This window comes from Condylostylus longicornis, unplaced genomic scaffold (assembly GCF_029603195.1).
Source record: "Condylostylus longicornis isolate FDR11 unplaced genomic scaffold, ASM2960319v2 ptg000048l, whole genome shotgun sequence".
Lineage (NCBI taxonomy): Eukaryota > Metazoa > Arthropoda > Insecta > Diptera > Dolichopodidae > Condylostylus > Condylostylus longicornis.
Genome location: NW_026578017.1, coordinates 15,756,073 through 15,772,515, shown reverse-complemented (window position 1 = coordinate 15,772,515; position 16,443 = coordinate 15,756,073). Strand labels below are relative to the sequence as shown.

The window sequence follows — 16,443 nt, the reverse complement described above, 5'->3', positions numbered from 1 at the left end:
TTACTATTACCAATATTGCTTCTATTAAAATTATTTTCAATTAAATTATTATTAATTATTAAAGAATCACAGGAAATAGTATCTAAAATTGTACCATTTTCAAAAACTAACATTTCATCATTCATATTATCCTTATTGTTACTGGTATTGCTTATTGCGGTGTCAGTAGTTGTTGAAGTCATTGTTATTTCACTTGTTTTGTTCAAGTAACAGGTGGTGATTGCGTTATTTTACAAAATTATTGCAAAAATTAAAACATAAACAAAAAATTTACAATAAAACTTAAACTAAATGGTATTTTTTTTTGAATTTCGTTGTTGTGCATTAATGTCATATCACTTCCTGTTTAATTCTAAAAAATTTTAAATATTAATTTTTCCTATTATGCTTTTTTATTGCGTTATTCCAAAGTAAAATCACTTAAATATTTAATTTTTTATGGAAATTTTTTGAACCCATTGATTAATTTATTATTTACAAAATTCAATAATATTTTTATTTACTTTAAATTTTAATTAATAAAAAAATATTTACATTGTAAAATTTTCAAATAATTACAATTGAATTGATAACTAACGACAATTATTATCAAAATTAAAGAAAAAAAAAAAAAAAAGGAAATTATTTACGATCAAGGCGCCGACGTAAATCAAAAAAGAAAGATTTTTGTGTGTATCTAACGCAACACGAGTGCCGCCAAAAACTAATTTCAATTTTGTTTACTAACTACGATTTGACCTAACAAAAATTATTTGAGAACGCTCTTAGGTTTTTTCTTTTTACTCACAACACAACAACAACAACAGCATAAAACAGAAAAAGCAATAACAAACAACATAAAATATTGAAAAGGGAAAAATTGTTATGCCTTTGAGACGAAAGAAAATACAAAAATGAGAAGACAAAAAAAGAAAAAAAATATGATAAAAACCTAAAAATATAGTCCTATTCTATGTATATATAAGAAAACGACACATAGCTACACATAAATTTGATGTAAATAGCAATAAAATACCCAGGCAACAAAAAGATAAATAATTTCTCAGATTGATGAATATCAAACAAAATTTATACAAACTGTGGTAAGAGGGCCTTTTTTATTGATTAGTTGACACTGTTTTAATAAGATTCACATTTCTTGCAAATTTTTGACTGTTTATTTCATTTGAATGTTTTGTTGTTTCAACTACTTAAATGCAACTCTAATGTCAATTCTAAAATCTCTTCTTTGATTTGTTTATTGGAGAATGCTCATGCATTTTGAAGTTAATTTGATGATGATAATCAAAATCCATAATAATAAAAAAAAAAATGTCCACTCTTTTAAACATTTTATGTTTACCCTTACTTTACTTCGTTTTCGTTCTCTCGTCTATCTTATTTTCAGAGTTGTTTATCTGTAGACTATAGGAACTATTTAAATTTAAACTGTAGTACAATTTTTCAACTGATTGATATGTCAGTGATTTGAAAAGCTACCCAAAGCAATTGATCAAATTGATCAGAAGTTGCTCAAAGTGTTTTGAATTACTTTCTTTTATAATACTTAAACAAAATAGAATATCGAATTTTACTTAAATACTTGAAATACTCAAGTGCTCCTTAATTTGCGTATCAATTTTCTCAATATATTATTTATATGCATATGTGCCAAGTATTTGTGAAAAATCACGTTGGAAATCAGAAATTTAAGAAATTTTGTTTTTGTATTTTCAAAATCTTCAATTGCATTTTCAAAATAACCCTGAATTAAAAAATTAAGAAATCTAAAATTTACAACTTTTTTCTGAATAATAATATTTTTTTTTCTAAACTTGACAACTTGGGTAAAAGTTTATATACACAAACATAAAATATACATGTATTGTAGTAAGAATAAAAAGATATATGTATATAATAAATAGACATACCACATAATGAACTAGAGATAAAGTGCAATACGACGAGTGTTTTAAATGAATGGAGTGAAATTATCGATGGAAGCTTCAATCAAAATGTTGATTGCAACAAGAGAAAAACAAAAACCCAAAGTATTATTGTAGTTTGTTACTTATTGCTTTAGCTATACGAAGGTTTCAGCTAGCCCTTCTCAAATTAATTTTTCTGATATTTTTTTCTTATATACAATATATATTTTCATTTTGTTGCTTGTTTTATTTTCGTTTTTTCGTATAATGAGATTGATAGTGTATGAAGAGGCTTAAAATTGAAGCATGTCGTCTTAATGAAATAACAGCAAAATATAAAATTTCGAATAAGTTTGAATATACTGGACATTTTCAATGAAAATTGAAAATTGGTATTACTTTGAATTTTATGCCATCTCTTATACTAAATTATTGTTAATTTGTGTTTCTATGACTACCTAGTGGCATACAGGAAGTTGCTGTGCAGATACAGGGCTGTAACTAGAAATGAACCCCTTCTAATTCCTTTATCAGTTCAGTCGGAGCTGTATGTGATTTGATTTCACAGAAAGTATCCAAATCAACCCGCCGCATACTATAGCCCATTTCATATGATGAAATTAAATCGTAACTAAAGTTCATGTGATACTACGCTCGAAATTTCTACTTGCTTCATACTTTGGCTCTACATGACTACGACTTTTGATTCCCATCTTTGATTTTTTCTTGTTCTTATGAATGTATTTGTATAAATTGTCTTCCTTATTTCATAGAAGTAAAGAAGAGCATAAAATTTATTCGTTTCTCCCTCACTTTCAATCAATTTTTATTTTACTTTTTTCTTTTATTCTTTTTAATTCTCTTTGCTTGTCGAATTTTTGTTAATAGCCTTATTCGATTTTTCTTTGTCTTTTTTTTTCTTTTTGTTTTCTGATAACTTATAATATTATTTTTTAGGATTTTTTTTTGGGCTCTTATACCTTCCTACAAGAAATCACAAACTAACAAATAAAAAATGTATAAAAGTAACATGGTGCAATCATGTCTTCTACCTGAAGGTAAAAATGTTTCTGTTAATTTTTTATTGATTTTTTTTTGTTGTTGTTGCGTTTATATTATTGTGTATTATGTCCAAAAAGGGACACAATAACCGTCGTATTGGGCTAAGTAAGCAAAATAAAAAATAATGCTTAGAAGTTAAAAAAATACATGAAATCAGACAAACGTAAGAGCATTGAATTAATAAGTAATGGTTTAATCAATATTATGTATGTATGTGATTGTCAAGTTGTTCAGTTCAACTGTGGGGTCGAAACTTTGTAAACATTACAGTGATTTAAGAATATGTGGTTTTGTGGTTTACAGAATTAGGTATATATATATATTTAGCAAACCATATATTGCAAACTATTATTCCCTAATTCCTTAATTCACTCATATTATGTTGATTTTAAAATTGAATTGTAAAATGTAAATTATTTATTGTTGAAAATATAAAAAGTTTTGTTGAAAATAATTTTTATAAAAAGAAAATCTAAATTAATTCCAGTCTAATAGAATTTGTTTCGGGTTTGTAGATGGCGAAGTTTATAAACAAATAAAAACCAGTTGAGTACAATTTCTATTAAAATTAAAGAAAAAGACCGAATTTCTGGCAACTTACAATTAGCTGTTGATATATAACCAAATGATAAAATCTACATGGACGTATGGCTTGTAGCTATGGGGTTGTGCGAAGCAGACATTCATCAAAGGAATAAGTTCCTTCGTAATATAATGGATGTTCCTTGGTATGTGCGCAATAGTGACATGGCGATCTGGGTGTCCCCCAAGTAAGTAAGGAAATAAAGATATGTGCCATGAAACATAATGTGCGTTTGGAACAGCTTGTAAATGTCCAAGCTTCTCGACTTATAAGGGAGAGAGTTTAGGCAAAAAGACTGAAGCGAAGGAGATCCCTCGATTTAGCCTAGAGTGCTTTGATACAAAAACATGGTAGAGTAAAACTAATGGTTATAGTCATTTTGATTAGTTTTTGGAGTTTATGACCATCCAGGTGCATTTTAGGTTAAGATAAAGTCACCCACTATTGCGATAGGTCTGATCACATATTGAGTTCACCTCTCTTTGTCTTTAAATGATTTTTAACACCTGAATTAGAAAAAACACTGTTCAAATTCCATCTTATTATTTAAAGTAATGTAGTTCTATAAAAAATAAATTAATTGAAAATTAGTTGAAATTTAAAATTTGAATTAGTATATAAAATTTTACATTCAGTATACCACGATTAAAAAAATTGTCAAGGTTTATATTGCCATTATTATTAATTAAACAAGTAAAAACGTTTCAGTCGGTATAAACCGATTGAATTATACCCTGCACCTTTCGTTATTGTGTAGCAATTACTTGAACCTCTAAAATCATTCTATAGAAACTTCACGGACATGTCTGACCTATAATTGGACATCCGACTGCCAAGTTTCATGAATCTGACCTTATAATTTTTCCAAATGTTTAAAATTAGCTTTTGGAGTTGTATGGTAAGTACCTGAACCTGCCAAGCAATTCCACCAAAACTTCACAAATATATCTGATCTATAACCGGACACACAACTGCCAAGTTTCATGAATCTGACTTAATAATTTTTTAAATATTAAGAATAAGCTTTTAGACTTGTATGGGATCTACTCGAATCTGTTAAGCAATTCCACCAAAACTTCAGAAATATATGTGATCTATTACTCAACATACAACTGCTAAGTTTCATGAATCTGACTTTATTATTTTTCCAAATATGTAAAATAAGCTTTTGGAGTTGTATGGCAAGTACCTGAACCTGTCAAGCAATTCCATCAAAACTTCACAAATATATCTGATCTATAATCGGACACACAACTGCCAAGTTTCATGAATCTGACTTTATTATTTTTCCAAATATTAAGAATAAGCTTTTAGACTTGCATGGGAGCTACTCGAACCTGTCAAGCAATCGCACCAAAACTTTAGAAATATGTCGGACCTATAATTGGACACACGACTGCCAAGTCTCATGAATTTGACTTTATTATTTTTCCAAATATTTAAAATAAGCTTTTAGACTTGTATGGGAGCTACTCGAACCTGTCGAGCAATTCCACCAAAACTTCAGAAATATATTTGAGCCATAATTGGACACATGATTGCCAAGTTTCATGAATCTGACTTTATTATTTTTCCAAATATTTAAAATTAGCTTCTGGAGTTGTATGGCAGGTACCCGAACCTGTCAAGCGATTCCTCTAAAACTTCAGAAATATATTTGACCTATAATTGGACACATGACTGCCAAGTTTCATGAATCTGACTTTATTATTTTGCCGAATATAAAAAATTTGCTGTAGGAGTTGTATGGCAGCCACCCGAACCGGTGCAGTTATCCCATTATAATTTTTAGAGCATGTGCAGAATATAATTGGACACATGTATACAAAATTTTATATTTATACCTTTATTAGTTTTTGAAATATTTAAAATAAACTCTTTGAGTTGTATGGCAGCTACCCGAACCCGTTGTCCGAATTAGTCCAATAACAATAGGGCTCGTCCTTGGCACAAAAGAAAAAACTTGTGAAAGTTTGGTGTCGATTGCATTATTCGTTTTTGAGTTATCGTGCGATCGGACGGACGGACGGACGGACGGACGGACGGACGGACGGACGGACGGACAGACGGACATGTCTAAATCGACTCAGAATTTTACGCTGAGCAAGAATATATATATATGTCCATACCGCAGATGACTCCTTCAAGTAGTTACAAACTCCATACCAAAGTTAATATACCCTTCACGAAGTGCAGGGTATAAAAAACATGTTCCATATGAATAAAATATTTCTCCCACATGACAAAAATATAACCAAAAGCAATGAAAAATAATTTCCAATTAGCTGTTATTGATGCATAATAAAATGAAAATTAAAAATGCACTGATATAAATTCGATATTCAACCTACAAATCTATCGCATTAATTGAAAACTTTTTCTTTTATATTAATTGCTTAATGTTGCACTTAAATATAGCCTTAAGAAATATTGTTTCTGTATTCATTTAAGTATTTATTATATATAAGAAATCGTATTAATGTAGTTTATATCTTGGTCTAAATTTGGAATGAATATTATATAATTTTAGAATATGACGTATAAATTATTAAAATTGTTTCACCTTTACTGCCCAGCCCTATTAAATAATTGAATGTTTGGTTGAGATTTTATATATGTATATTCTGAAACTCAATTTTATTTTAGTATAGGTTTGCTGATAAATGGAATTTTCTAATCGCTTTAATCATATGTATAAGGTATGTATATAATCTGAAATGCCGAAATCCCGAATAACAGTTCAAAATCTATCTTTTTAGTATATTAATTTTATTTCTTTGTAATATTAAATTTATTTAAGAAATTTCCATAAGATTATTTAATTAAATATATTATACAAATTATATTATTAAATTTTGCGTTTAATTCGATATTTTACGTAAAATTTATTAAAATTTAATTTTATTGTTTAAATCCTTGACTTTAACACAAGTGCTTTTAAGAAAAACAACAATTTCTAACTAATAGTTGTTTTTAGCACTTTTCCAAAAAATTTTTGAAAAAAAGTGCTTATTAGTTTCACTCTGTCCGTCCGTCCGTCCGTCCGTCCGTCCGACCGTCCGTCCGTCCGTCCGTCCGTCCGTCCATCCGTCCGTCCGTCCGTCCGTCCGTCCGTCCGTCCGTCTGTCCGTGTGTCTGTTTACAAAACTTCTACATTCTTAAAGATAGAAAGCTGAAATTTAATACGTGCATAGATCTTTACTAGAAACTTATTTTCGTAGAACAAAATTTTTACCTATCTCCCCCCCTCTAGAAGTTATACCCCCCCAAAGCCACAAAAATGGCCCATTTTAACTATTTGTTGCAATGAAACCATAAGCATTTTTGAAATTTTGCAAACGCAGAAAGGCAGCGGCTGGCTTTCCCTAGCGCGGTATACTATAGTTAAACTTTAGAAAAACAAAATGGCTGTTCAAATTTACCGTTATCTAAAGTCCTTTTTTTCCAAATTTTTGATGTCGTTTTTCTCCTATACCCTAGCCTGCAGAAGCTTGAAATTTTAGGAGCTTTTAGACATTAACAAATAGTTTATTTCGTTAGAAGAAAATTTTTTTCCATCTCTACCCCCTCTCAAGTTATCGCCTCTTGAAATTCGTAAAATTTGAATTTTTGACACCTTATATTTCGGAAACCTCAAGCTTTTTCAAATTTCTATAAACGCAAAAAGCTAACGGTAAATTCCATGACATTAAAAAATATAATTACTTTTCTTAACTCACACAATTAACCCTTAAAATCGAGCATTATGTTAACCCCTCTTTATATTAATTTTTATCTATTTCAAAGACTGCATAAATCGTTCATCCTAAATATATGCAATCCTAGAAATAGTTTCGTTTATGAATGAAAATAATTTTAATAGTGTGGTGGATATACATAGATTTTTAAAAGCAGTATTTTCACTTGTTGAAGGGAAAAGTGCTACAATACAAACCATTGGTTTGACCCAACTTTATTTTTTTTGCTTTTTTCACCTGAGTAACAATATAGTGACGACAGACTTCTCTTTCTCTCTTCACTTAAATTACAATATTGTATCCTTAAAATTTTATTCCTTTAAATTTTTTCTCTGAAATAACTCTTTAAAAATAATAGACAAAATTATAAGAAAAAAATTTTATTACATGGTCATTTATTGTATGTAATTTATAGTCTATTAGCAATATGGTGTTCCAAATAGAGTTATTGTTAGTTAAATTATTAAAAAAGAAGAGAAAAAAAAAATTAAAAAATGGATGATAATGGAGAGAAGTCTGGTGTACTTACCCCATAACCATGTCTATAAACACATAATACATGTACTAACTACACTTGTAATAAATGCTATTCAAATATTCACATATCTATTATAAGGGTAATTTCCTTAAAAATTTTTCTATCTACTTATATAAAATATTCATAAATATTTTTCACTTATACTCGTATAATATTGTGTACCTTAATTTTTTATAATGTGTATATGAATAACAAAATATTCATTTTGAGACTTATCCAGAATCTGTCGACTATATACCTACTTTGGTTGTGAATATGTCTATGATAATAAAGAAAAACTCAAAATGTAATTAAACGTGGACCCCAAGCTGAGGTTTTTATTTTCTTTCTCTCTGTACTCTCTTTGTTCTTTTTGTTATAAAATAAAGTTTTTGAGAAAAATTGGTATTAAAGTGGAGAAAATTTTTATTTTCATATATGTACATAGGATCTTGTGATACCCTAGATGTGGCTACAAATTTTCAAAAAAAAAAAATTATTTTCCTTTTTTGTCACTCTGAATATTCTTGTATATGTTAAGTACGCACACCATTTGCTTGTATATTATCCTTTTTTTTTGTTGCAGTACAAGTTAAGTCAAAGAAATCTTTTCAATATTGTTAAATAAACATTAAAAAATATGCAGCTGAAATAATATAATTATGCTGACAGAGCAATGAACATATCGAAATACAAGGACTTTAGTTTGTAAAATTGTCATTAAAAATCAGGATAAAAGTAACAGCAAAGTTATTGTTAAAACAAGATAAAAGTAACACAATTATTGCTGAAAGAAGATAATCGTCCATTTCTAAATTCGTCCTAAATTAAAATGTCCCTCCGAAACCACAAATTTTTTCTCTCTCTGACTAAATTCTGACAGCTTATAAATTAATTTATGTTCCAATCATTAAAATAAGAGTCGCGCTTCGGTGTCTTCGTTCTTAACAGTAAGGAAGAAAAATATTATTAAAAATTTAAAGTTCTGTTTACCCTATTGCAATATATTCACTATTTCGGCTGAGGTTACACTATGCTGTGGCTATGATATAAGTTTAATAAAAGAATATGAAATTGTTAATTGTTAAAAACTAATAAAGAATTTGGTGTTTGGGCCAAATGAAACGTAACACAATTTTAAAAAAAATTTTAAAGTCTAGCTTTAATAAAAATTAAATTTCCTCATAATATGAATTCGAACGAGACAACTTGCACTAACGAAAAAATGAATGAGTTGTAAAATTCTAGACTTCTTTTGCATGTTCGTTTTGTATTTATCATAAAATTTCTGCATTTTTATTTTTGAATAAATAAAAGACTGAAAAACCAATAAAAGACACAAAGTTCAATATAAGGACGAGTCTCTAAATTCCTGTTTTCGTTTTTTTTTCTTTTCCTTTATAATTTTTGTTTTATTTTTTCACCTAACCGAAGAGCATTCAACTAAATTTATGAATTCTCCCTTCTTTGAGAATGATTTTATTATAAAATTGATGACATGTGGCCATGTGTTCCTTATTTGACTTTGAATTTTTTTTTTTGTATTTTTATGATTTTTTAATTTTTCTCCACATTTTTCTTTATCCCATTAGTCCTTCGATTTCAACGTCTGGTATTCAATGCGTTTAAATTTTTTTTTATTTTATTTTCAAAAATTTCCTGCATTTTCTTTCTTGTCTTTAACCAAACTATGTTTTGCTCCTGCATTCAATAATATGTACATAATTATGTGTGCAATCAGATATGCATATACTATAATCTCATCAACTTCTCTTAGATCAGTAAATATTGGTACAACGTGTGTTCTTTTTAAAATAATAAAGGCATCAATAAAGTAAAAGAGAAAATAATGCTCTGTCATCCCTTTTAAATTATTTTAATTTTAATTTTAACATTTCATCCTTTTTCATATAAATTTAGGAACACAGTGTAAGCTTGAACAACAGTAGGTATAAGTAAAATAAAAGTTGCTTTTCCCTTTTTTGAATTCTATATCTTTTATATTAGTACTACAAGGACCATTAGAATATGATGAAGAAACGCTATAATAACGCAAACATTATCTATAAAAGTAAAAGGAAAAATCGTCAGCACCAACATCACTTTAAATGACAGTTAAAGAATATGCGTTTTTAATATACACGTTAAATATTCGCATTTAATAATGATGATTCTTGAAACTATTAAAATTTTCTAATAACAAAGAGTCCAAACCTTGTACTTTTATTTAAGCAGTAGAAAATTTAGGGATGTTCGTTGCACAATGAATTCGTTAGGGAATTTAAGTGCATTGAAAATGATGTGCCAATATTATTTGTAGGAATAGGTTTTACGGATACAATAATTAATGAAAACGAGTTTGGTTGCTATTAACCAATATGATTTGTTAAAGAGTTTGAAATATTGAAATTGGATATTTTTAGAAACATCTGTTATATGATAATTATTTTCACAAATTTTATGAAAACTACTCTATGTTTAATTTCCGCAAGATGTTAATTGTTCTATTAATATTTAACATCTTGTCGGATAAAAACGTGATTACAATTCTTTCAGTATAAAAATTTCTTGTATTCTATTGGGAAAATTGGGGTGTCAAGATTTATCTTATCTTGCTTTACTTATGTATATTAGTTTTTAAATCACTTTTCATAGAAATTTTAAAAGATATATTTGTTTTGAGAGTTAAAGCAACTTATGTACCTGGCCATCGCAAATGTTTACCATAATAATAAGACTGAGTAAGTAACAAACCCAAGACCTTAATAATAGCCGACCTAATATTCCAAAGTATGTAAAACTGATTTTCATACAAAAATTTAAGGCCATTCTTATGACTTTTATTAAATATATTTTAATGAATTGAAAGGATGGACGTGTTAGATTATGAATTTTACTCAGGACACTTTCCTACTAATACGACTCTAAATTTTTTCAAAAGAAACACTGCAAAAACGGCAAAGTTTCTAGCCGCCGTACAATATCCCTGATAGTGAAAAGGTAATCATAGCCATTCGGAGACGATAACAACCCCACTAATTCCTGTAGAACCTTTAATCTAGGAACTTGGAATGTCTTTGTTCCCAAAATTGAAGTTTAGAAAAGTTGTTCTGACTGAACGAACAATGTACGAAAGGTCAATTGGTAAAAGTAGATTTTACGCACCACTCTTTCTGTTAAAAAAGGGATAAATAAAAATTTTGCATAACGTAGATGAAAATACTTTACGATTCCTGACGGCAATAAGATTTTGAATTTTAGTGTCGATTAAAATTTCGCTGTAAAATTTCTTTCTAACATTAAATGACCAGTATTCTGTTAATAGTTTCTGATAAGGAAATTTTAATTGATCAAATGTAGTTGAATAAATGCATGGAAGAGACATTTTGACCAGCACACAATAAAATAAATGAAAAATAATTTTTTTATATCTACTTAAATTTTAATTAAAGTCTTTGTTCGTCAGCATAATAATTTACTTTTTATAATCCTTAAAGATTCTTTAATTAAAGATAAATGAAAAATTGATTCTTTAAAATTAAAGTATAACTACGTTTTTACTGTTATAACAATAATAACAATAAAATTGTTGTATGGTAGCGCCATTTCTGTGAACACAAAATTAAATTTTAAAAACCAAAGAATGACGAAAAAAAATAAAATAAATTTAACTTTAATTTTAAGAATAGAAAAATTTTAAGAATGCATTTAAAAAAAATGAAAATAAAATTTCGGGAAATAAGGTAATCACCGTTGTTTTTTTTTTTTCTTTTCTTTTATTACTTTAAAAAGTGCTCTTTTATTAAAACCATTTTAACTTTGTTTTTATTGCTCCTTTATTTATGCAATAACACTTTTAATAACAAAACCAAAAAATCCATTAAAATTTCTGAAAACATACAAACATTTTACGGTAATAAAAAATAGTGCGATAAGATAAACAAAAGTAAGGTAAAACAGGTTTAAGTAAAATGCAATAAAATATAAAGTAAAACTATATAAGAGATTTTAAAAAGTTTTACAAGTGCAAGTGAATTAAAATAGAAAATAATGAAATTTTATAAAGGCTATAAAAAGGTGTTTGTACAAATGTTTATGTAGCTGTTGCATATTTATACTCTATTAAGCATATCTGAATTCACATTACAACATTTAGGCTAAAATCATAACCCTATAATTGTTTCATTTCTAAACTGTTATACTGTTTCAAAACCCAATTAAATAGAACATGATTAAAAATTATTATTTTCTATGAAAAAGAATTTTACATGTTTGATATGAAAAATTTTTCACGATTTGCAAAAGTTTGTTAATTTGTTTTGTATAGAGTTTTCTACGTTTTTTATGCAAATAAAGATTTTTTTTACGTTTTATATAAAAAATTATAGAGTTTTTTACGTTTTGCATGAAAAAAAAGAGTTTTTTACGTTTTGTATGAAAATAAAAATTTTTTTACTATTTTAATGTAAATAAAAAATTTTTTAAATTTTTTGTGAAAATAAAGAGTATTTTACGTTTTATATAAAAAATATAGAGTTTTTTACATTTTGGGTCAATTTACAGAATTCTCAAAATTTGAAGCACTTCTTACTTTGCTTTTGTTACACATATTATATAAAAAGTTCCGAAATTTTTTTAATTTTGTATGAAAGTTTGAAATTTCAAAAACCTAAAAATTTCAATGTTTAAATTTATATTGGTTTACAATCTACATACAATATATGTGGTAAACAATCTTAGCGGACTTCAAATTAGTGTATGTAAGTGACATTGCTGTATAAAAATGGAAATACTATTTGAAGAACTAAATTACTGCGATTGCAATTTTAAATTTAACATAAAAACGATTAAATATATTACGCTACTACATTTTCGATTACAATGTTAACAAAACATTTATGATAACAAAAGGTACAGGACAATTCATTCAGGATTGTACAATATTTTCAAGCTTCATTTGTTTTATTTTTTTCTAATCTTATATAATACCTAATATATATTGTTTGTATTATGGCTATTCGCAGAAATTAAGATTTAGCCAGTATAGGACAATAAATATGGGAAAATAAATTGAAATGAAAAAAAAAACAAGCTTAACAATGATAACGTAAGATTAAAAAAGTATGAGAAGTTAGTTATTACGACAAAATAAAATAAAAAGAATTAAAGTCGATTGACACCACAATTTCCGATATGCCAACATTTTGTAATATGGAGTTGCGGTCAAGAGCGAACAAAGATAAATTGTAAGGATTTCTATAGCCACATTATTTTTTTTCTAAAGCGTCTATTGTCGAAGAACTAAATAACCTTTTTCACGTTATTCATAGATATTGGCTGTCGAAAGATAATTTAAAAGTTATAGTTCTTGCTGTTTAACAATAGTAGTTGTAGCTTTTTGTTTCCATTCCTTGGGTTTGTTTTATTCTCTGTTAATTTCTAATTTAGAATAATTATTTAACCAAAATTATATGGTACAACAAATTGTCTATTTATGATTCAATGAAGAAATTTACAGCGCTTTCTTCAAATATAAAACTAAACAAAATTAACTTGAATAGAAATTTTGGTGTTATTGCAAATTAATTGTACCTACATTTGAACCAGAACATGGTGGTAAAATTTTATAATTAGTTGTAAGTGGGAATATTGTTGTAAGTGGACCCTCGCTGGTGGACCATTGTGGGATATTTCTCCAGTAAAGTTACTCGGATTCATCAAAAATGTTTGGTACTGGGCGCTCGTGGTGGAAGGCACACAATAGATTCTTTAAGTCGTGGTGCATCATCACCCCATTTTGCAATCTACAATCTAAAAGTGGGATTATTTAACTAATAATTTTTTTTTTCATTTCGCCTAAAATTATGCAAGTAATATTTTTTCATTTTTAACAGTCTTCGAATAATCAACAATGATTCTTGTTTTTCATAAAGAATTCGAAATATAAATGTGATGCTTAAGTTATTGCTACTCATCGATAAGCATAAAAGAAAATTCGTATTTAAAGAAAAATTCTAAATCTTAATGATGTTATGTAATCAAAATGCACCATGCATGATGAAGTTCCACCTGAATTTTAAGTCCAAAGTAATTTATTTTTTAATTCATAAGAAAATTTCACTTCTTTACTACATTCTATTTTTAGATTAAGAAGGTCAACTTCTTATTTTTTAATCAGAAACAATAAAAATTACGAGAAACCATACAGCATTATACTTCTATATCCACATATTATATTTTAAATTCCAGAAAGCCTGATAGACCGAAAATAAAGTTCAATGCCATACAAAACAAATGCTTCATAAAATGATCTGAATTTGTACTTATTGCAAAGTGTTAAAAAAAATATTCGAAATAAAAGCAATTGTAATTATGCTGGCGCAAATTACAACAACAAAAATTACAAAAACAATAGCAATAACAAAAAATTTAAAAAAAAATAAAACAAAACTAATGAAAATTAACAGAGAAAGGAAATTCATTTCGAGAGAGATGAAAAGTAGGTCGGAAAAGTTACAATATTCTTTTCCTGATTTTCACATTTTCCGTTTTTCATTTTCATTTTATAAAGAAATACAAAAAACAGAAAAAAAGACGAAACAAAACTCGTTAAATTATTCTATAGGTAAAAAAAAAGAAGAAAAAATAGCAGTTATCTTCATCAACAATAATAGTAACGGTAATAGTAAAATGTTCAACTATTAAACGTTATTATTTTTCTCTTATTTTTTATGTTTGCCGTTGCATTATTGCTTTTTGTTTTTTTTTCTTTTTGTTTTCTTCATTTTTTCATAACGTGGAAAAGTCCATACCGTTTTAAAAAAGAAAAGCATAAAATATACATTACAAATTGCTAGATTTTATTTCAGTATTCCGCGTATCAGCGAAACCAATATTGAGAAATATTTTTACATTTATTGGAAAATATTTATACGCAAATTTGGTATAAAGGATTAAAATATTGAAATTCCTTTTGGAATTCTTTCGAGGTGGAATGTTTTCAGTAATAGTCGAAGGATATTTCGACAAAATGTTTACTTTCTTGTAATCTCTAAAATTAAAATTTTAATCTTAACTATCCAAAGTTATGACCGGTTTGTGAAGATGCTGAGGTTCGGACTTTTAAAATTTTTCTTTATTTTGCTTTACTTTAAACAATGAAAAAATCTGATGTGGTCAATCGATTCAACCGAAACCGAGGTACACGTGCGCACACACAAATCACAAAAATGGATATATTGCAAAAAATAGTTCATTTATGCTTCTCAACCATGAATTTTTTTTAGCGGCATTTACTTCATAAATTATTGTTTTAATTAATTAATTATATTTATTAAATTTTAATTAATTTATTAATTGTAATGATAAACAAAATCATATAACTCCAAATGTCTGAGCTTAATGTTATACATGAAAATATCACTAAATGACCCATAGAATAATTATGAACAATAAATTAAATAACTAATAAGGTCAGTGAAATTGTCTTCGAAAAATTGATGGTAAGAAGCAATAATTGTGTTAGTTATAATGTGTTCGGGATAAATTCTTCTTCATTATTTGATGCTAAACTTGTTAATATTAATCAATATTGACGATTTTCTTGCCTTCTTTTACTAAAACTTGTATCATACCTTTTCTATACAAAATTCTCTAGGAATTTGCTGAATTACTTTTTGCTTTATTTAACTGTTAATTGAAGAGTTTTATATTGTAAAAGAATGAAATTCCTTTAAAAATATCTTATGACTGGCATGGGCTACTATTAATTTTTCACAATTTCCATTTATTTTTTATTTTTAATATATTGGATAAAATATTTCACAATCATGTTTCCGCCATTTTTGTTTTTTTTTTTAAGTTTTTCAATGTTTTTCATTTTAATTTTCTCAATGCCCGGTTCTTATCGTGATCATGAATGTAATTTGAATTTTTTTTTTGCTACCGCATGAAATCGAAAACAAAAGCAAAAACATTTTTTTTTCATTCGCTACTGATTTTTTAATAAAGTTGCAATAAATTGTAATTTATTTTGATTTTGTTTTTTAAATATAGGAAATAAAAAACAAAAAAAGAATGTAAGGACTCTGAAAATTAAATTTTTTACTATTATTTTTAATTCTTGTTGTGATTGAAATAAAACTAAATTTCTAGATTCGCAAGATTTGAAAATTGTTTTTTTACAAGAATGCCAAGTTGAGTAAAACAAAAATTTAATTTCGTCACAGTCATTTTAGTTCTAAATCGACCATTTTATTAAAACTTAAGTTGTTTATCGAATACTTAAATATTTGAATTTAACTTTAATTTAGAAGTGCACCACTATTAAAAAATGAAAATTTTTTAAATAAAATAGAATAGACGAACTTTTTGACTTAGATAAATTAATTGCCGAACAAAGAAAATATTCCACTAGACATTCCTGTTTACAATTAGGATATAATTCTATTACTAAAATAATAACTACTGCTGATAATGATGTCACAGTAACAACTTTTAGCTTACCCGTGCTCTTAATTTAACGAAATATTGCACGCGACAATAAGATTCTTAAATGTCCAAAATTTTGTTGGCCAACCAATTTTATTTATTAATTTATTTATTTACAAATAATCATTACAATATAAAGAATTATAA

At 27.0% G+C, this 16,443-nt stretch overlaps 1 protein-coding gene across 1 annotated transcript in view; it reads right to left on the bottom strand.

Annotated features, from left to right (window-relative positions):
* The window catches only part of LOC129610879 (GATA zinc finger domain-containing protein 14-like), a 31,948-nt gene extending 31,766 nt beyond the window's left edge, over nucleotides 1-182 (bottom strand). Inside the window, exon 1 of the mRNA XM_055523652.1 lies at nucleotides 95-182. Within this exon, the coding sequence (XP_055379627.1) occupies nucleotides 95-182 (88 nt within the window). The remainder of the gene's footprint in view (nucleotides 1-94) is intronic.
* Between the last annotated feature and the right edge of the window lie 16,261 nt (nucleotides 183-16,443).